At 38.6% G+C, this 22,237-nt stretch overlaps 1 protein-coding gene and 1 long non-coding RNA gene across 2 annotated transcripts; both read left to right on the top strand.

The window, feature by feature from the left end:
• Window positions 1-140: 140 nt before the first annotated feature.
• On the top strand, window positions 141-22,231 carry slc25a36a (solute carrier family 25 member 36a). Its single transcript, XM_048162230.1, has 7 exons — window positions 141-550; window positions 3,939-4,103; window positions 5,806-5,883; window positions 9,990-10,090; window positions 17,424-17,490; window positions 17,742-18,031; window positions 19,672-22,231. The coding sequence occupies exons 1-7, from the start codon at window positions 510-512 to the stop codon at window positions 19,863-19,865; spliced, it is 936 nt and encodes a 311-aa protein (XP_048018187.1). The 5' UTR covers window positions 141-509; the 3' UTR covers window positions 19,866-22,231.
• Window positions 11,796-14,198, top strand: LOC125249970. Its single transcript, XR_007180700.1, has 2 exons — window positions 11,796-12,972; window positions 13,115-14,198. It is a non-coding gene; the product is annotated as an uncharacterized LOC125249970 (long non-coding RNA).
• Window positions 22,232-22,237: the final 6 nt, after the last annotated feature.

The following is a 22,237-nucleotide window of genomic DNA, read 5'->3' as shown; positions in this document are numbered from 1 at the left end:
ATAAATCAATATTTACGATTTATCAATTGCGCGATCATGTGAAAGGAGCATGATGGGGCGGGGCAAGCGGCGTCACGCCGCAAACCAACCAATCGCGGCTTCTGTTTTGCGGCTTCTGATTGGCTCGTAAATAGCGACTCTGCTGTCCATCTCAGTCAGTTCTCCAGCCTCTGAATCACTGATTCCACACGGATTTAGCTCCACAAAACCGCGTCCCCTGCAGCCACGACCTCGAAATCAGATAGCTATCCGTGTTGTTTACAAGAAAAGAACGCGATAGATTAAAAGCGAGCCGTTAGAGGCGAAAAAGAGGTGTTTGCGCACATCGGCAGCCGTTAGCGGGCTGAGCTAGCCCGAGCTAGCATCTCGCGTCGGGCTTCATAACTGTGTACATCATAACCGTCATCCGTTAAACTGAGCGGATCAGCAGAACCGAAGCGGGTTCGGCGGGGCTGTCCGGCTCTTGCTCGCACTGCAGGCCTGGGTGTGGGTGCGGAGAATGCTAAAGGATGAGTCAGAGGGACACACTGGTTCATCTCTTCGCTGGAGGGTGAGTAGCGAGTCTGATCTATCACTGCTGTCATCCTCTCTCACACATTCATCCGGCTTAAAATGCAGCATAAGACACATTCATCCCCAAAAACACAGGTCGACCGTTATAAAAGCTCATTCAACATTGCTATAAATAATCTGTCAGCGTGTCTTCATGCTACAGATGATCGATGCTCTAGTTGTGAATGCAATCAGATGTCACAGAATGCTCTGGAAATCTCCGGCTGTTTCATGTTTTCAGGAAGTGATGTTTCTTTGATGCTTCTCACTCAATGCAGATTGAGATTATAGACAGGAAAACTCGAGGCTGCATGAATGTGAACCTGAAACATTACTGTTGTGTGTTGCAGGCCCTGTCAGCTTGATGCTGGATGTCTGACAGGGATCTCTCTAGCTATTTTTGACCCTATTCTCATTCCTGCATGTCCCAGACTGCTCTTTTGCACTCTGTGAGGCCCATAGAAACATAATTTTCCTCTCTCTCTTTGAATCAAAGGTTGCTGAGTTTTCAGGAAGTGTAACAGAGATATGAGGACAGTATCGCTTTTTAACGAGCTTATATCTCTGAAGGTCATTTTATGACTCTGGTGGGCGATAAGAAGAATAACAAGAAGCTTTTAATAACAGCTATCTGTGATCGTACTCATGTATGTGTAACTGTATATGTGATCACCTGCCACTAGAAAGAACTGTCGTAAACAAATCAGTGGTTTTGTGATGTAGATATTTACTCAGCAGTGCAAATGAGAATCCCTTGTCAATAACAGTTCTTATAAAAAAGATTTAAGAGTTGCTTTAAATGGGTAGTTGACCCTTTTTTGTATTATCATCAGTCAATATTGGTTATTTAATTGAAATATTTCCATTTCCATTTTAAAATTAATTCAGCACAAACTTGATAGTGATAGATCATGACATAGATTTAACCCTTAAAGGATTAGTTCACTTCTGAGTGAAAATTTCCTGATAATTTACTCACCTCCATGTCATCCAAGATGTTCATGCACCCGTGCACCCGTTGAACCCCAGTGAAGTATACTATATGGAGAAAAATCCTGGAATGTTTTTCTTAAATTCTTTTCGACTGAAGAAAGACAGACATAAACATCTTGGATGACATGGAGGTGAGTAAATTATCAGGAAAATTTTATTTGAAAGTGGAATAATCCTTTAATTCTGAAGTGAACTAATCCTATAAAACAGGTTGTAAACTAATGAAGACAGAAATTGGGAGTGTGTGCGCAGGCTCTGGCTTAATCATTTTCAGCGCCGTCAAAATAAAAGTCCCGCACAACAACCAGAGCGACAGGATGCAAGTGACGGCCTACGTCACTTCAGAGTTCCTCCTGGCGGTGCGAATGCAGCCAGGAAAATGGTCGTAGGGGAATATTTAGTTCTCTGGGGACTGTCCTGGTGCCTGGTTCCTATAACTACCCAGTGCAAAAGCCCCTATTCAAACACTATCTTCTCATATATCAGATTTCAGGCTTTCATCACTGTCATTTGTGTCATGCAACCTGTTTGTTTTAGTTTTTGACAGTGTAGCTTAGTTTCTAGTACTGATCATACTAGCATCTGCTGTTGGATATTTGTGAAAATAATTATCAGGTCATTCTTAAAGTCAACTCCACAAATTTATCCACTAACCATTCAGAAACGTCCAGTTTCATTCTAAAAGTTGTAACTTCTTCCTGAGTCTCTCCATCAGTGTCGACTCCGGTTTGAACAATGTAAGGCTGAACACCGTTACTGACAATCCTCATTTTGGCTGCGTGAGATTCTCCAGCTTTGTTGTTGTTGAGCTGTTAAAGCTCCGCCCTCTTCTGGAAAGGGGGCGGGAGCAGCAGCTCATTTGCATTTAAAGGGACACACACAAAAACGGTGTGTTTTTGCTCACACCCAAATTAGACAAGCTATAATAAATGATCTGTGGGGTATTTTAAACTTAAACTTACATTACATTACATCTTGTGAAAGGGAAATTTACTCAAATTTCAAATTGAGTAAATTAAATGTACTCAAATGCATTATAATTGACCAGATCAAAAAAATTGCACAATACAAAAGTAAATGTGCACATTGTGTCCATGAATAACATCACATGAGGTTCCTGCGTGGCCAGTTTGGACAGATGACAGATGACTTGAGTTTCAGCTTGGTTCAGGTCCTGTTTATGTGGGGCAGGTAACTGTAGCCAAGACTTTTGTTAGTTTACTCCTGGGAGTTTCAGCCCTTTGAACACTGCTGTGTAAATCTCAAGTGCATTTTTTTTTTTTTTGCTTCAAAACTAAACTAATCATTGACCAGGGGACTTCACTTTGGTCTTGCATTTCAGAAGAAATTAAATGCAGCTCTTTTCCTCTTTTTCCGGACTACTTCCCTTTTTTTTTTTTCTTCAGAATCAAAACTGTTTATGTCGCTTTTTAAAAAAAATGTAGAATTCCATGAGTAACTGTGAATAATAAAAAAAAAATCTAGTGGAATTTTTCTAATGGGCCTCTGCAGAGCTGTTTAGTGGGAGTGGCACATGGGTTTTGCTCGTGAAGTCGGCATGATCGTTCTGTTCATTGGCCAACCAGAGAGAGAGAGAGAGAGAGAGAGTGAGAGTGAGAGAGTGTAAACCTAAGCAGCAACAAACAAGAGGGCTGCATATCTGGGACAAAGTTCACAGCTGCTCCCTGTATGTGTGTCTTTTGAAAGGTGGCACAGAAAATAGACCTTCAGAGGTTTAGAAAACAAGAATTCACTTCTGAGGTCAGCAGGTTTAGCATGTAATCAGCATTCAGTGCTTTATGCACACATAATAAAAGTCTGAGGATTGTTTGATCAGTTTGATTGACAGACCTTTGGTATAATTGTAGGTATCTTGTTTGAGGTCTTGTCCAGGCCTAACTTTCTCTGCTCCTCCTGCTGTGTATATATGCACACAAGCAAAATCATGTTAAACTTGACCCACATACAGATGTGAATGCAGGCTTGACTAACAAGTCTAATCATTGTGAATGTCAGCGGAAGGAAAAATCCTCTGACACTTAAAATGCAACACTCTTATTTTTCATTCACGCTAGTGGATTTTGCCTTTTTTGACTAAAGCAAAATGGCTGTTTATTTTTATTTATATTGAAATGCAGCCTTGGTGAGCATAAAAGGCATCTTTCAAAAACATTTAAAAAATCTTACCGACCCTAAACGTTTGAACAGCAGTGTATGTAGACTAATATTACTGTTTACTGCTGTGTATTGTTAAATTGTGTACAACAGTGTGGTCAACTTGCCCCAAACACTATCGAAATTGTAGATTTTTTTTTCAGTGGCAATTTTTCAGTACAAATTATATTGCATAAATATAAGTGTATAATAATTAATTGTTCTCTCTCTCTCCCCAGCTGTGGTGGCACTGTAGGTGCAATACTGACATGTCCATTGGAGGTGGTGAAGACGAGGCTGCAGTCTTCTTCGGTGACTCTTTACATCTCTGAGGTTCAGCTCAGCACTGTGAACGGGGCCAGTGTGGCCCGTGTGGCCCCGCCGGGGCCTCTGCACTGTCTCAAGTGAGTACTTCAAAACCCAACCTCACAAAACCTGGATTATCCTGCTTCAGGGTCTTTAAACCAGTGTTGCAATGTTTCAAAAACAACACGTGAAAACTGGCAAAAACACTGCAGCATATTTTGTTGGTACCATAAACACATCAAAGCTCTTGTTTAAAGGAGCATGATCATCAACAATATTCTAGATTTTGAGCTTGCAATCAAAGCTGTTCTCTGCTCAGTTTCTCTGTGGGTCTGTAAACTCAGTTCATCACGATCTTATAAAGTCCCATTATAATGAAGCACTGACTGCATAATAAATATCTTATTTGCATCGTGTCTATGCTTCATTTCTTATAAGAGGATTCGAGAGCATGCAGAACTCAGCTCTGAATAAAACTGATGCCGTTCTGAGCGGTGAGTGGATTTTGACCAACTCTGATTGGCCACTGCATTCAAGACATCAACAGACATGTCTGTGATTGGCTACATTGCTCAACACTGCAAAAACACATTGTAAATAGAAACCTTTGATGCACTCCAGAGCACAAATTCGCGCTGTAGCGTTTGCCAAATCTATTTTGCCAATATGATATTATTAATGTTTTAACTGTGGGTGCTCTCGCTTTCGATTGAGAGTGTTCTCACATCACCAGCTTTAAATATGCAACTTAGCTGGCTAACGACTGCATAGACATGCCAAGCTGGATATAAACTAATGCAAATAGACCATGACAATCATGACATTTAAATTGTGTGTATTTTCATCATATTGTCCTAATTGCTTGAGGTGCTACTAATGTTAATGTCCTCTCAGTCATGTCGGCAAACATACTGCTGCATCCAGTCAACAAATTAAACACTGTAGTGTACTGCATATGCCTGTGTTCTGCTAACATGGTTGCTGGCCTATCATGAAGGGCAGTTGAAATGCTGTCATAACTGTTATGTTGCAAACATTTTTACAAAAGGCTTTATACAGTCATTCACATTGACATATGGCTATTAAATGAATAGATAAAGATGTTATATACTAAATTCATACATTTTATGGGCTGAATACATTGTTTTAATAATTGGCCCTTTGAGAGTAGTTTTTATAAGCGCTCTTCAAGCCACATTTGGCAGTATTTTGCTAGTTTGGCAAAATGTTGCAACGCTGTGGTTTCTGAGTGTACCGTTGCTGTCTTCTCTTATTTTTTGGCCTCTGGAAAGCAGTGGTATTCAGGCCTATTGTATTACTCCAGAATCAGAGGGAAGAAGACTGAAAAGTAGGTCAGAAGAAAATGAATTACAGATGTAGTGGTTTTTTTTTTTTTTTTTTAACTTTTGAAAGAAGAATTCTAGAAGAGTCTGAACATGTTCATTTTCAAGGGCAAAACATTGACTTTTCACCTAGTTTGTATAATGCTGGTCAGCTCGACCCGCCTCTGGATTTGTTGAATGTTCTAAACCTTTTTTTAAGTTGATCTGAATTACACATTCAGAGGCCTGTTCACTGCTGTCTGTATGGTTTGAACAGCAGGTAGCATTGATTTAAGATACTTGCATTGTTTCTCCAAAGTACCTACTTTGTCTCAAACCCTTTGGTTGGTCTGGATAACTTATTGAAGATGGTGCAGCAAGTGTTGAATGTCACATTGTTAAATTTTCCATTATTAACGATTACCATAAGATCAAGGTTGCTTACATATCCTGTTTTAACTTTCTCTCTCTTCCTCAGGTTAATACTGGAGAAAGAAGGTCCTCGCTCACTCTTTAGGGGCCTGGGGCCCAACTTGGTGGGAGTGGCTCCATCCAGGTATGATCCCGTATGCAAAAACACAAATACTATAGAGTGCGACAGGGGACGCCCACTTTTTCCGCGTCCCTGGTTCTGGAAGTATTTTCCCATTCATTCTTCCCATTTTTCTCTGTTAAAGAGTTACAAGCCATGAACCAAAACGACTAGCTACGAGGCGAATCACAACATTATAAACTTTGATTTGAAGCAAAAAAATATTTAAAAATAAGACAAAAGCCAAAGGTGCATGACTGTGTACTTAACCGCTTTAAAAAAGGAAAACTAATCCCATTGCAAATGACATAACTGTCATTGGCGTTCCAACTAAATATTAGATTGTAACTAACTATTGGGCAGAGAAACCAAAAGATAGATTAATCATTATTGAAGTTACAAAAGTTATTCAATCAAACAGTGGTTTATGATTTATTTATTTTTTTTGTTAGATTAGCATTGAAGACAAAGACAGCAGCAGGTTTATTAGGCTGCTGTCACTTTAAGAGCTGCACGTATCCGACAAACTCTTACACATGCGTTTTCTTTCTCAGCTGTTCACATTCAATTCAGACACAACTGACTGTTTCAGAAGGACACGAGCATTTTGACATAATTTTGTGTGAATATGACCATTCAAGCGCAAGAAGACATAAAAGAGAACTCGATTCGTACATGCACAGAAAACTTCTTGAAAACGTTATATGATTACTGTATCACCTTCCTATAATAATGTAAACTCTTTTTTCAGTCATGGAATAAGCGTTTGTTTTTGAGTTTGTGTTCCTCCCTCTGTTTTCTTTTGGGATTTGCTTTATTTCCTCATTGCAGTCAGAATGGAAGAAGAAAAAAATATAGATTTTTTCCCCCATCAAATTGTTAGATGAGGGCCCGATGGTCATGTCTCATTGCTTTAATCTCAGTGTATCATCACCAGGGGAGCATGTCACTGTCTTATTACAGACTAAACTGACTGTGGGCCTCTGCTGTCACACTGCTCACTTAGTTACTCACTCTGACAGATACAAGCCTGTAACTCAGCTGTAGTTTGTGTAGTGAGTGGATTCCTATAATGCTTAGTAAATCCGTTCCAGCCTATAGACATTTTACTGTAGTGAAACTCACTAGGTTTGGGAAAACATCTACTATGTTTAGTAGCATCTGTGTAAGTGATTGCATTCTCTGCTCTGTATGAGTGTATCGACTCATTACCTCCAGTGAAACTCCCTCTCTCCCTTATGAATCAGTTTGTTCATTGACTGCAGTGTGTCATCATTATGCTACAGACTCGCTGCTGTCATGCCCTCATGTGCATGTCTGTGCAGTTTAATCACATTTATATTGGTATGTGGGCGAGGGTGTTGCAGCTTAGCCACTTAAAATATCTGTATTTCAGTGTTTGCACCCTTTTCATGCTGTAGGAGGTGTGTGTGTGTGTGTGTGTGTGTGTGTGTGTGTTTCTCCCCATCTGTGCATGTGTTTCTCAGCATTCTCATCCTGTGTGTCCTCTGCCATCACAGCTGGAATTGCAACCTCGTGACCATTTGCGTTACATAAAGATTAAATGCAAACGTAGGTAGAAATAACTTTGTTGGCTTGGTATGTTCTTAAGTTCACATACTGACATCAACTATACACTGAACATCATAAATAATTCCATCTTTTTGATCCGAGATCCAGTTTGAGGTTATGTAACTAACATCCTCCCGTGAAGGTCATGTTATTTCATTCATTCAGATGTCCAAGTTAATTCCGTGCACCAAAATGCAGCATCATTACTCGCACAGGATTGGCAGATGTGTAGACTGATATCTGACTGGCTCTCGGTCAAATGTAGAAGGACACTGATTGGCTGTCTTTTTGAAGCATGTGTTATCAGGAAACAAATGGCTGCTTGGCTTGTTGGCAGGTCATTGAGTGAGACCTTAAAATGTACCGTTGTTGTGTGTATGAGACAATTATGTAACCTAGATTAAGGCAAAGGAAAAAAAACATCCCACTGAGGAAGGCTTAAGTCCTACATCGGAAATTTTCATTTGAATAATCCTGGTGTTTCAGCATTTGCCCTGTCTAAGAAAATAAATCTGGTAGTTAATACAGGACATGTGATCTGATGAGCGTGACATACCTCTGCCAAATCACCCGCATTAGCTTTGTCTTCATATACAGAGTAGAGCAGTATAGAGCATAATATTCACAATCACATCAGTCCAGGGCTCGACGTTAACTCTTGCTTGTCCAGGTCACATGGATTTTTTTTGAAGGGGCAAGTGAAAGAGAATTTTACTTGCCTGACTGGACAAGTAGCCTGATTAAAACGTCAATAACAAAAAATAGCTAAAATAACTAAAAATGTGGAGTTTTTATGTTTATATCATATGATATGATTAGGGCTGCAACGATTAATCGCGATTAATCGTTTGCAAAATAAAAGTCGTGTTTACGTAATATATATGTGTGTGTTCTGTGTATAATAATTATGTATATATAAATACACACACATTCATGTATATATTTAAGAAAAATGTTATATTTATATATAAAATATTTGTTTATATGTAATCTAAAATATATATAAATATATTTATTTATAATACATGCATATATTTCTAAACTTTATACCTGTATGTGTGTGTATTTATATATACATAATTATTATACACCGAACACACACATATATATTACGTAAACGCAGACTTTTATTTTGCAAACGGTTAATCGCGATTAATCGTTGCAGCCCTAGATATGATACCGTTAAACAACATCCCACGACCAAGAGTGCTGTCTTCCTGAATACCATCATGATTGAAAATGATGTATAAAATGTTTCAATAAACAAGTAGTTAATATTAAGTCACTTATATTTTAGACGTAATATTGTTTTTGTTCTTTTTCAGCAGCAAAAATAGTTCCAATCAAAGATCACTGCAGAACCATAGCGCATCTTACAGTAACACTCAGCCGTGTTTTCATTACTGAATGATTCAGCGTTTTGAATGAATCAGTTGAGTCAATGATTCAATGACAAATTCATAATCAATTGCCTCATTCTTAAAGGGTAACTCACTAATTACTAATTACTCACCCTCATGTCATGTCATGCTCCAAACCCGCAAGACCTTCGTTCATCTTCAGAACACAAATGAAGATATTTTTGATGAAATCTGAGTTTTTTTTTAAAATCCCCTATAGAAAGCAATGCAATTTAAGGTCAAGAAAAGTAGTAAAAACATCATAAAAATAGTCTATGTATAGTGGTTCAACCTTAATGTTATGAAGCAACAAGAATAATTACGTTATTCAACAATTTCTTCTCTTCGCTGTCTTTCTCCTACGCTGTTTACGTTGTATAGACAGTGCAGCGCTTCTGTGTTCTACGTCAGAACGCCGACTCAGAACGCCTAACCACCGCATAGAATATGAATAATATGAATGTGTTCGTGAGTCAGTTGTCCAACAGACCTGTACCAGCACAAAAACACACTCGGCAAAATATAATCTAATTATTGCGATCAACAAACTTTGAAACTTTTGAAACAACTTTGAAAATATCGATATATAATTGTTGTCAATATTGCACACCCCTAATGTACAGTATTAATTTTTATTTCATCGGGTCTTAAAAATGTCTTAAAATGCCTTAAATTTTACTTTAAAAAGGGCAGCCGTGTCAAAAAGAAAGTTGTGTCATTTACAGGACGTTCACTCGGAAGGATAGAAGAAGAAAAGTAGCAGAACCGCAATTGCATGCTAGAATCAAGAGAGAAGGATATGCTGCCTTGTTTTAATGTTTTCTATCACTCTTTCTTTGACTACTGCATAGTACATCACAACTGTGCATATTGCCACATAGTGGACTCTTCTGTCTCAACATTCACCTTGCGAATGCACTTTTGTACCCACGTGGACACAAAAGTCGGGCCTCAGATGTCCGCAGACCCTAAAGATGGCCAAAGTATACTTTGGGCTTAACACTTCCCAAAAATATTCATGTGAAAAACATAACTAAATATTTATTCTTTACATAAAGAAAGAAAGATTTTTTTTTTTTTAACCTTCAACTTCTAATAAACACTTATATTGAAATCCTCAGAAGCAATTTATGTTGTTCATTTCTGTTTTGTCCACAGAGCAATATATTTTGCTGCCTACTCCACAGCCAAAGAGAAGCTGAACAATGTGTTTGATCCTGACTCCACACAGGTGCACATGCTGTCCGCTGGTTTAGCAGGTAAGAGTCCCAGCAGCATCTTTCACGTTGATGCATTTTTTGACTTAATTTTGCATTGGCTCTTTTTTGGTTGTATTTCACACACTGAACTAAAATAATACTCACCTCTTAGTGTGCACAAACAAGAGAATGCATCATTGAGGTCTTTATAACCAATGTTTGTCAGTCGCTTTTGTTTTTATAGCAATTACAGCCTTATTACGATAAAATGTTTTATCCTAGTGACCATCTAGTACAAATGGGGGAATTTAGCCATGGTATTTGCCTCGTGTTTTGGGTTACCTTTTTCAAGGTATGACAGCATCTAGACCGAAAGCACAATTAAAGACTTTCAGGATCAAAATACTCTCTTTGAAGCAGACATATTTCAAGCTAATCATTAAAAAAAATCATTTTGCAAATATTTGTTTTCTGTCTTTATCTGCTCTTAGTCTCAGTTTGATAAATTAAAATATTAATTTACAGAATGTAAGCACCACAGAAAGAAAATGGGTAACACTTTATAGTAAGGTTCATTTGTTAACATTAGTTAATGCAATAACTAACATAAACTAACAATGAGCAATACATTTGTTACAGCATTTATGAATCTTTGTTAATGTTGGTTGTAAATTACAACAAATGTCAAATACAACATTTGATTTTAATAATGTCTTAGTAAATGTTGAAATTATCATTAACCAAGATTAATAAATGTGGTTAAAGTATTGTAAATTTTTAGTTTGTTAAAGAGGACCTATTATGCCCCTTTTTACAAGATTTAAAATAAGTCCCTGATGTCCCCAGGGTGTGTATGTGAAGTTTCAACTCAAAATACCCCACAGGTCATTTGGCAAATTTAGTTGTGAGCAAAAACACGTCTTTTTTTGTGTGTGTCCCTTTAAATGCAAATGAGCTGCTGCTCCCGGCCCCCTTTCCAGAAGAGGGTGGAGCTTTAATAGCTCATGCTCTGGCATACTGACAACAAAACTGGACAATCTCACGCACTGAAAATGACAGAAACTGTCAGTATAGGTGTTCAGCCTTATATGTTCAACAACAAAACAAGGCAATCTCACGCACCGAAAATGTCAGAAACTGTCAGTAGAGGTGTTCAGCCTTATATGTTCAACAACAAAACAGGACAATCTCACGCACTGAAAATGTCAGAAACTGTCAGTAGAGGTGTTCAGCCTTATATGTTCAACAACAAAACAGGACAATCTCACACTGAAAATGTCAGAAACTGTCAGTAGAGGTGTTCAGCCTTATATGTTCAACAACAAAACAGGACAATCTCACGCACTGAAAATGTCAGAAACTGTCAGTAGCGGTGTTCAGCCTTATGTTCAACAACAAAACAGGACAATCTCACACTGAAAATGTCAGAAACTGTCAGTAGAGGTGTTCAGCCTTATATGTTCAACAACAAAACAGGACAATCTCACGCACTGAAAATGTCAGAAACTGTCAGTAGAGGTGTTCAGCCTTATATGTTCAACAACAAAACAGGACAATCTCACGCACTGAAAATGTCAGAAACTGTCAGTAGCGGTGTTCAGCCTTATATGTTCAACAACAAAACAGGACAATCTCACGCACTGAAAATGTCAGAAACTGTCAGTAGCGGTGTTCAGCCTTATATGTTCAACAACAAAACAGGACAATCTCACGCACTGAAAATGTCAGAAACTGTCAGTAGAGGTGTTCAGCCTTATATGTTCAACAACAAAACAGGACAATCTCACGCACTGAAAATGTCAGAAACTGTCAGTAGCGGTGTTCAGCCTTATATGTTCAACAACAAAACAAGGCAATCTCACGCACCGAAAATGTCAGAAACTGTCAGTAGAGGTGCTCAGCCTTATATGTTCAACAACAAAACAGGACAATCTCACGCACTGAAAATGTCAGAAACTGTCAGTATAGGTGTTCAGCCTTATATGTTCAACAACAAAACAGGACAATCTCACGCACTGAAAATGTCAGAAACTGTCAGTAGAGGTGCTCAGCCTTATATGTTCAACAACAAAACAGGACAATCTCACGCACTGAAAATGTCAGAAACTGTCAGTATAGGTGTTCAGCCTTATATGTTCAACAACAAAACAGGACAATCTCACGCACTGAAAATGTCAGAAAGTATTAATAGCGGTGTTCAGCCTTATATTTTTGAACCAGGGTCGTTGACAAGACCCTAGTTTGTGGAGCAATCCGGCACAAAATGATACAGCGAGGATATAGAAATTGCAGACTATGTTAATAGGGCAGATCGTCACCGGCTGTGGGCGGCGCTTCATTGTAGGGAAGAATTGGAATCGGCTCATTTGAAGAGACTGCTTTTGATGTATGGGAATTATAAAAACATGAGTGAGTGGATTTTTACCATTATAGGCTGGTTGTTCTCACACATCAGTGTTCAAACACTTATAAATAGTGAATTTTGCATAATAGGTCCCCTTTAACTAATGTAAACTAATGAAACCTTATTGTAAAGTGTTACCAGAAAATGGGAAGTCTAAAATTGAAAATTTAATTTAGAAAAAATAACAGATAGTAGCATTTCTAAAACACATCATAAGCTAACTTTCAAGCATGTTGTATCTACTTGAAAGCTTGTTAGCTTGTAAGATCCTCAAAGTTTGGATTGTGCTTTCCTTTCCCAGTTTCTTTTTTTCCTTTTTTGTTTTCTTCTACCTTTTGAGGGCTGGAGGACATAAGTCATTACATGCCAGTGTGCTACTAAAAAGTCTGGCTTCACACGCTGTCTGTGCTGTGTGTAATAGCGGCCGCTAGCAGGGCGCTACGCTAACATGTAGAGTGCCATGCGCGGTGGGCAGCGGTCCTCGCGACTGACACGGGCGGGATCGGGACGCCTCAGGTAGTCACGTCTCTACTCACCGGTATGATCATGATTCTCCTAATGATAATGATGATTAATATTAATGATAATGATGGTTATTTAATTTAATGTAGCCAATGTAGCTGGCTTGCAGTTTTTTTTTTTTTTTTTTTTTTTTTTTTAACTTCCTTGTGATTATGCAGTTTTGACACATGGCCCCCTTGCCAGCCTGTAACCCCCTATAAAGGTAAATTTAGTGAAAAACTACTTGCACTTATTCATTTATTTTGTCATTTAATTTCAATACTGAATGCTAACCTTGTCATTCGATTGCAGTATGTAGGCTATGCGTTATTTTGCGAGACAGGAAGCAACGTAAACATCTCTAGCATGTTCTGTATGTACGCTGTTGATAAGAGAAAGGGGCCCGACAAACCCTGTCTTACAGAACAGATAGCCCTTGCATTACAAAAGTGGTTAAATATAGGTCCCCGAAGGCCTGCGATGGAAAATTGGCATCCGATAAGGGACAGGCCTATGAAATATTCATTACATGTGCTGCTCTCTCTTCTCAAAAGCATAGGTGACTGTTTTTTTCCTTTCTTAACGGCTCTTTGTACTGGCATCAGTTTACAGTTGCCTTTAGCTCAGTTCCTGCAACCTGATGCATGTCATGTATGGCCCACACATTGTTCATCACTGTGGTTGGGTTATGACTGATTCATATAGAGCCAGATAAAGTCATGGCTGTGATAAAACAGCCTTAAAAGTCATAGCAAGAGATGAACAGCTTCAGACCACTGAAGAATTAAACACTGAATGATGCTGAAAACTCATCACAAGGATACATTTACAAAATATATTATGTAAATAAATATAATACATATATATATATATATATATATATATATATATATATATATATATATATATATATATATATATATATATATATATACACAATATTAGTCAAATCAAAATAGGAATGAATATTTGAACAACACTCATTAATACAGTTTATTCACTATAGTTTAAAAAAGGTAATAAAATATGATAAGATGTCAGAGTGAAACTGTGTAAGAAAACATTAATCTTAATTATGTCAGATAACACTTTAGCAAAACACGGTCAGGTCAAAGTGTCTGAATAATTTCCGTTTCTAAAGTTTTGTACATTTTACTGTTAGTCTACTGTATGAAGAATTTATGGGTATAATGTCACAGTTTACTTTATTTTGCTATCCTCTTACATAAATGAACTATAGTGTCCTGCACCCACTAGTAAAAATATATAAAAAAAAAAAAAGTCTGAATAATTTTTGGTTTGAAAAAAAAAAAAAAAAAAATATATATATATATATATATATATATATATATATATATATATATATATATATATATATATATATATATATATATATAATATATATATTTATATATATATATATTTTGAACATTCTATTTATCTAAGAATCTTGAAAAAAACAAAAAAACAAAAGTTTAAAAAATAATCATATCAACCCCAATTGTTTGAACTGTAATTTCTAACCTCAGTCAAACAAACGTTGAGGATTTCAACTCCTTTCTACTAAACATCACATTTTTTTTCTTCCATTAAAGCACAAGATGAAATTTCAGTTTAACTTTTCACTCAAATTGTTATAATATAATTAGTATTTAAAAAAAAATAATTCATTAGTTATGTCAGACATTTTGACCCTATTATATTGTTGAAAAAAAAAATCCCTCTCTAAATGAACCAGCATATTCAGCATTTAATTTTTGCACAAGTAGTATTTTCCAAACAGCAGAACCTCAATTTAATCTTAATAAAATTGCGTTCGGCAGTGATTTTGCCAGCAGGAATGACAAGGTTAGCATTGGACATTTACATGCACTGCCTCTGAGCCTCCTTATAGTTATTGTTTACATAAACTTTGATCCTAGATTGATATATGACCCAGCATTGATATGATCAAGATAAATAGTGTATACTTCAGCAGGATCAACTCTGTTCTGTACCTTTTACATTTAAAATGAAATAATACACTGGTATAATGATGTCCTTTAAAACTCAAAAATCTCTCTCTCTACCTCTCTAACCATCTTTCTCTGTCTCTCTATCTATAAAAAAGGAAAGGAAAATGAAAATGGGTGGTGGGCGGGATGAAATGGTCATTGTTTGATGTAATTGGTGGGCGGGGCTGGGATGGGAGGTGGGCAGGGTTTATTGACGTGTTCCACTCCCTCATGGGTTTGACTTGACTCTGAGGGGCATGTGGACTGCTGCTTGTGACTGTGGTACAGAAAAGCCTGTGTCTATTTTAGGCCTTTACTGTAGCTTTCACCCTGCGTGAGGGTCTGTGAGCCAGCCTGCTCTGCCCCCCATATCTGCAGGCTTCGTCCTGCAGCTGTGAGGAGAGGAGCTTTGCCCCTCCCCTGTGAGTACTCGTCAGAGACACACTCTCTCTCTCTTACTCTCTTGTACCGATCTGTCATCCCCCCCTCCCCTTCACCAGTCAGTTGCCTTAGGCCTCTTACCCTCTCTAGAGCTTCTACTCTAGCTCAATAGACTTCTTTTGGTTTGTTTAGCCTCAGAAAGCACTGATGTTTTACACTGTACTGTTAGAAACGCACATGAACACCTTCATCTCCAATTGCCATTGTCTTATGCTCTCTTTTGTTCGGGGATATTTTGTGCACCCACGACACCAAGCACAGGCTTTGTGCTTCATTTTGCTGCAGTTTGAATAGATAAAGTAATTGCTCCCACCAACATGAAGCAGAACATTTTGCAGTTGCTTTTAACGCTGTTAATACAACGCAAGACACTTAAATCTTTTAAGATGCACGTAACTTTAATTTGCATACACATATCTTAACAGCAAACGGGAATAAATTTGGGCATTGACTACGTTTATATGCACCCTCATAATGCGATTTTGGCAATATTGCGATTAAACTTTACCTTGTGTACTTCGGTCAAACTCGTGCGAAACTGTGGCGTACGCAGATTTTAATAGCAATAAACAGGCATGTAAACACCTTAAAGGTGACCTATAATGCCCCTTTCACAAGATGTAATATAAGTCTCTGGTGTCTCCAGAATGTGTCTGTGAAGTTTCAGCTCAAAATACCCCACAGATCATTTATTATAGCTTGTCAAATTTGCCCCTTTTTGGGTGTGAGCAAAAACACGTTTTTGTGTGTGTCCCTTTAAATGCAAATGAAGAGGGTGGAGCTTTAACAGCTCAACAGCAACAAAACTGGACAATCTCACGCAGCCAAAATGAGGAAAATTAAGTTGATCGACAAGCACAACTTCACACAACTTATTCTCACAACTTCATGAATGAACTCCATGAGATTATTGTGAAGTGTGAAGTCGATAAACTGTCAACAACTCGCTGCGCATCCATAGTCTGTTCGAAGAGCGCGACGGCAATGCAGGCAACCCCAGTTACGGCGGTAATTGCTGTGTTCATCATGGCGCCAGATAATATCCAAAACGTCCCTAGAAATGTGTTTTGCATGTAGATTAAAACAGCGGCCAGTAACACGCCTACTGTATGCAAGTTCATCATTTGTGATGTGCATTGGGGTGTGTGAAAAATGGCGGTAAAAGAACCAGAATTCTTAGCGAATAATCAGAATTGCATGTAAACATCTTACTACGTTCTAAATCTGATGATTGGAAAAAATCGCATTATTGGGGCATATATAAATGTAGTCACTGATGTGCAAATCTCATTTACTAATATTTTGTCATATCGCACAATCTTGCCGGCATAGTACTCGCATGGCATGCCTTTCAACTACATCACAGCGGTGGTATAATTCACTGCCCATGCTGTGAAAAACAGTCACTTACCTTAACGTTAATAACAGTTTTTGTCGTTTGGCTGCAGTTATGTAACTGGATAGTGGTTCTTTTTAATTTAAGACTCTTTTCTCAAGATGTTTAATCTCAATTAGCTTCTACTCAATCCACAAAATACTGTGAGGATAGGGCTAAATATTCAAGAAGTAAAGCTACATTGGTTTTAGAGTCCTGTTATAGATTAAAAACTGCTTATTGCTTTAGCTAAAAGGCTTATTTACTGCTGTGGCCACTTTAAGATGTGCTTATGGCTCTGTTACCTAAAATATTAAAGAAGTGCCTAGTGCATCTGTAATAGTTTTCCTGACATCAGATAGTAATCGCTGTTTACGATGCCAGGCATTCCTGAAGGGAACATGTAGTCCATATCACGATGCTGGTGTTTGAGATTGATGTGACATGTCCTGATATGCCGAAACGAGAGGCAAACAAGATAAATATTCCACATTTTGAACCAAAACAAACAAGCCATAAGCATATTTTACAGACGTCCACAGCACTTCTCTGAAGTGTGGAGTTTCTTTAGGGAAAGTTTGTTGTTCTAGAGTCATTAGACTTGCTGAATGTCCTGTGCTCTGAGTTACTTTAAAAATATCACTTCCAAGCCTAATCTGGAACACCTCTTTTTCCCAGGGTTCACTGCCATCACAGCAACCAACCCGATCTGGCTTATAAAGACTCGATTGCAGCTTGATGCCAGGTAAGTAATACTATTTGTTCAAAAAGTTCTGTTCAAAAGTTTGGAGTTGCACCAAATGCACCGTCTTTACTTTTACTTTTAATACATTTAATTCACCCTAATTCACCTCACCCTGAATAAACGTGAATTCGCAGTTTTCTAGCTACAAGCATTTCATGCATTTTTGCATTTTGTAACATCACCCATTGAAACAGATATTTTAAGGGACATTGAAGGAGGAAGATTTATCAAATGTGTTTGTCTTTCTTTAGGAACCGTGGAGAACGGCGCATGAGTGCATTTGAGTGTGTCCGGCGTGTCTATCGGTCAGATGGGTTACGGGGATTCTACAGGGGCATGTCTGCTTCTTACGCTGGCATATCAGAGACTGTCATCCACTTTGTCATCTATGAAAGCATTAAACGCAAACTCATTGAGTCCAAGGCCAACGCTAACATGGATGACGAAGATGAATCTGTAAAAGACGCTTCAGACTTTGTTGGAATGATGCTGGCTGCTGCCACATCCAAGACCTGTGCCACTTCAATTGCATATCCTCATGGTGAGCGCTGATATTTGTTTTGTTTATTTAGTTGGCAGTTGGTTAATTTATTGGTATAATGTAACCTAAAGGGTTAGTTCATCCAAAAATTAAAATTCTGTCATGAATTACTCACCCTCATGTCGTTCCACACCCATAAGACTTTCGTTCATCTTCAGAACACAAATGAAGATATTTTTAATGAAATTGGAGAGATTTCTGTCCGTCCATTGACAGTCTATGCAACTGCCACATTGACGCTGCAAAAATTTCATAAAGAGATCGTAAAAATAATCCATATGGAATAAGAAGAGACACAATCACTGAACCTCAACCAAACTGGCTTGACACGCAAAAACGAACCTCTTGCAGAAGTTCAAACGTGCTGCGTAACACACAAGAACAAACCTCATTGGTTCTTGCATGTCAACAAACATGCTTGAGCTTCTGTTTACCACAACTGCAGCTCTTGTGGGGTGTTCCCGTTCTGCCGTGGTCAGTATCTATCAAAAGTGCTCCAAGGAAGGAACAGTGGTGAACCGGTGACAGGGTCATTGATGCACGTGGGGAGCGAAGGCTGGCCCGTGTGGTCTGATCCAACAGACGAGCTACTGTAGCTCAAATTGCTCCAGAAGTTAATGCTGGTTCTGATAGAAAGGTGTCAGAATACACAGTGCATCACAGTTTGTTGTGTATGGAGCTGCAGACCCATGCTGAACCACCGAAAGAGCCAACAGTGGACACATGAGCATCAGAACTGGACCACGGAGCAATGGAAGAAGGTGGCCTGGTCTGATGAATCACCGGGTGTGTGTACGTCTCTTACCTGGGGAACACATGGCACCAGGATGCACTATGGGAAGAAGGCAAGCCGGCGGAGGCAGAGTGATGCTTTGGGCAATGTTCTGCTGGGAAACCTTGGGTTCTGCCATCCATGTGGATGTTACTTTGACACGTACCAACTACATAAGCGTTGTTGAGACCATGAACAGCCTTTCATGGAAACGGTATTCCCTGGTGGCTGTGGCCTCTTTCAGCAGGATAATGCTCCTGCCACAAAGCAGAAATGGTTCAGGAATGGTTTGAGGAGCACAGCAATGAGTTTGAGCCTTCAAATTCTCCAGATCTCAATCCAATCGAGCATCTGTGGGATGTGCTGAACAAACAAGTCCGATCCATGGAGGATCCACCTCACAACTTACAGGACTTAAAGGATCTGCTGCTAACATCTTGGTGCAGATACCACAGCACACCTTCAGGGGTCTAGAGGAGCCCATGCCTCGACGGGTCAGGGCTGTTTTGGCACCAACACAATATTGGGAAGGTGCTCATAATGTTATGCCTGATCGGTGTATTAAATCTGTTCATCATATAAAGCGATCGCACTCTTTTGAAGCATATGAATGGTAGTTGCGTAGCTGTCAATGGAGGGACAAAAAAACGCTAAGATTTTATTAAAAATATCTTCATTTGTGTTCTGAAGATGAACGAAAGTCTTACATGTTGGGAACGACATGAGGGTGAGATGAATGATGAGTTTTCATTTTTGGGTGAACTAACCCTTTAATATATTTTTATTATAATTATTACAGTATTTCACTGTATGTCATCATCTTAAGTCTCTTTTCTCTGACCAATAACTTGTTCTTTCTCTTCGACAGAGGTTATTCGTACCAGACTACGTGAGGAGGGCAGCAAGTATCGTTCGTTCTTCCAAACTCTAAATATGGTGGTCCGGGAGGAGGGTTACAGAGCGCTGTACCGAGGCCTCACCACTCATCTGGTCCGACAGATCCCTAACACTGCTATTATGATGTGCACCTATGAGCTGGTGGTCTACCTGCTCAATGGTTAACAGATGGAGAGAGAGAAAGAGAGAGAGACCAGGAAAGAGAGGGAGAGAGAGAGACGAACAGGGTGAGATAGCGAAAGCTAGAAGGAGACCGAGAGAGAGAGAGTGTCCCTGGCTTTTACACCAAAGGAAGTAGAACAAATCCTAGACACGCATTAGTCTCCGAGAACAAGAAGGTTTCGAGCCTGTCAGACTGGAGAGCGTTTCTAAAAAGAAAGACCGATGGCTGTCCGTTTGAAATGTTTTACGAGAAGTCCGTTTTGAAAGGACAATCAGAGAGGGGAATGCTTGAAGAAGACGAACAATTCATTTCAAAAATCATTTTTATCTGAGCCAATGCTTTATAAACAAACCTGTCAAGATCTTTCGAGTGACTGAATGTCTTTGAAAGAAAGCGTTTTCAGATGTGGCACAATAGCACTACTGTAAAGGATGTTTTTCTTTTCTTTTTTTTTAATTCACCGTTTCTCAAAGACGACGTTTTGCCTTTCAAGCATTCTCCTCCAGATGTCAGCTTCCACTCTTTCCAAACTCGCCAGGCAGATGGTCGTCCACGCACAAAAAGTCCATTGCTGTTGTTAAATCGACGGTCACGTGACGCGTGGCCCCTCATGTGCTTCAAACTGAAGTGTTTCTTTGTTAAGTTTAACCATACTTACTTTGTGTGTGTTTTCGATGATCATACCGTTGTCCTAATGTCAGTATAGTATATACTCTGGGTGGTATTTTTGAATTGGGAGATGTTGTCCTGCTTGCGTCACTGGGCCTTTTTTAACTGAGATGGAGCGTTCTCCAGTTTATCACCACAGTTCCTCTACTTGAATCCCAGGTGTCGATGAATTTACCGAAAGCTCAAAGGTAGTGAGCATGTTGCCTACAAACAACATGCCACGTCGTGGCGACATTATTCGTCGTAAGGCAATAGTCATTTTCCCACTTTTGAGTGGGAATACAAGCTGCAGAATTGCGTCCCACACTCTGGATTCCTCGAACAGTGGCTTCGAACTGACCGCATATGCACTTTGTGGCCTGTCTGGGCTTGCGCAAACTTTTTTTTTTTTTCTGTTTGGGACAATTTTAATCTTGTATTGTAAAGCATAGTATTACTATGTAAGCAAGACAGTGTTTTGCTGAACAGTTCCCTTTGGAAGTTATTGTACAGTTCAGTGTACTAAACTTTAGTGAAGGATATTTCTGTATGTGTATATACTGTATGCATATCAAATATCCAGTGTTCATAATAACTTAAGTCCTCTGATTATGCAGTAGTATTATTTGAATGGCTGCATTTTGTTTGATAGATCTATCACAAAAGGATATTGTGAAACAAGTTCTGTTGAATGTCGTTTTCTTTTTACATTTTATATAATTTTGCTTCTTCTTTTTTTTAATCACTCCTCATTCTGGCCCTGAAAAATGGAGTCACAAATTTTTCCATCTCGCTTGTTTGTTTACATTACTGTTGTCTGTACTTTCACACCCTCATGATATGAAGGAGCTTGTTAGTGATGTAGACGTTATCATTTCCAAACAGTTCGTTACCAGTACGTGGGCTTGAAAAGGTAATTATATTAAGCCTCATGTTGGTAGATCCTCTAGGGTTTCTGTAAGCATCTTAATAACAGTAGCATCTAACAGTATTGTTTTAATCTAACAGCAAAAACTTGGTTTTGGTAGCTTCCATTATTCATAATCCGAAGTGAAGTATGTTTTCAATTGCATTTCAGTGTCTCGTTCAAGTCATGGATATGTGTAATGCTGCTGACGTCACCACACATTTATTATACGCACAACATCATCCAATATTATGCAATTAATTAGCGCTCATGTGATCTTCTCAGTTGCTAAATATTGCTCTAAAAGCATTTGTTTTTGGAAAACAAAAGCTCATTCAGGCGTGATGTTTTCGTGCAGTTAGAATAGTTCGACTATGGTTGATGGATTAGTAAAATAGTTGTGTTGTATCTACAGATGTGTTAGAAAGTCATCAAACATCCATTAAGTTTGCATTCAACAAATGCTCTTGTAACTTCACAGTCTCACAGAGACTTTAATGGCATTACGGAGATATTCAACACTGAGCCTAACCGACTGACTGAAATATTGAACGTGACGCTCTAGATTAATCATTTCACCTGTAATGGCATATTCAGCAATTTCATGTGTGGTGTCTGTATTGCGCAGTCTAACATGACCAACACTAACAAATTGTATGTCATCACCTGTTGTTTTATTTCAGTTTTCCTTTTCCTTTTCTTTTTCTTTTCTAGTTGTTTTTATGGTAAATGTGGCCTATTCTTTGCTGGTTATGTGATTTATCATACCTCTTTTTTTGTACAAACAGTCAATAAAAAACGATGCAAAACCCATGTTGT

The sequence above is a fragment of the Megalobrama amblycephala genome, linkage group LG17 (assembly GCF_018812025.1).
Source record: "Megalobrama amblycephala isolate DHTTF-2021 linkage group LG17, ASM1881202v1, whole genome shotgun sequence".
Lineage (NCBI taxonomy): Eukaryota > Metazoa > Chordata > Actinopteri > Cypriniformes > Xenocyprididae > Megalobrama > Megalobrama amblycephala.
Note: the sequence above shows the minus strand (reverse complement) of the source record. Positions and strands in the feature narration are given on the sequence as shown.

Bases quoted from the DNA above. Each gene is read 5' to 3' on its own strand.
- slc25a36a (XM_048162230.1), top strand. From the start codon at position 510: ATGAGTCAGAGGGACACACTGGTTCATCTCTTCGCTGGAGG. The intron at 17,491-17,741 runs GTAAGTAATACT...GTCTTTCTTTAG, and splicing joins CGATTGCAGCTTGATGCCAG to GAACCGTGGAGAACGGCGCA. The intron at 18,032-19,671 runs GTGAGCGCTGAT...TCTCTTCGACAG, and splicing joins TTCAATTGCATATCCTCATG to AGGTTATTCGTACCAGACTA.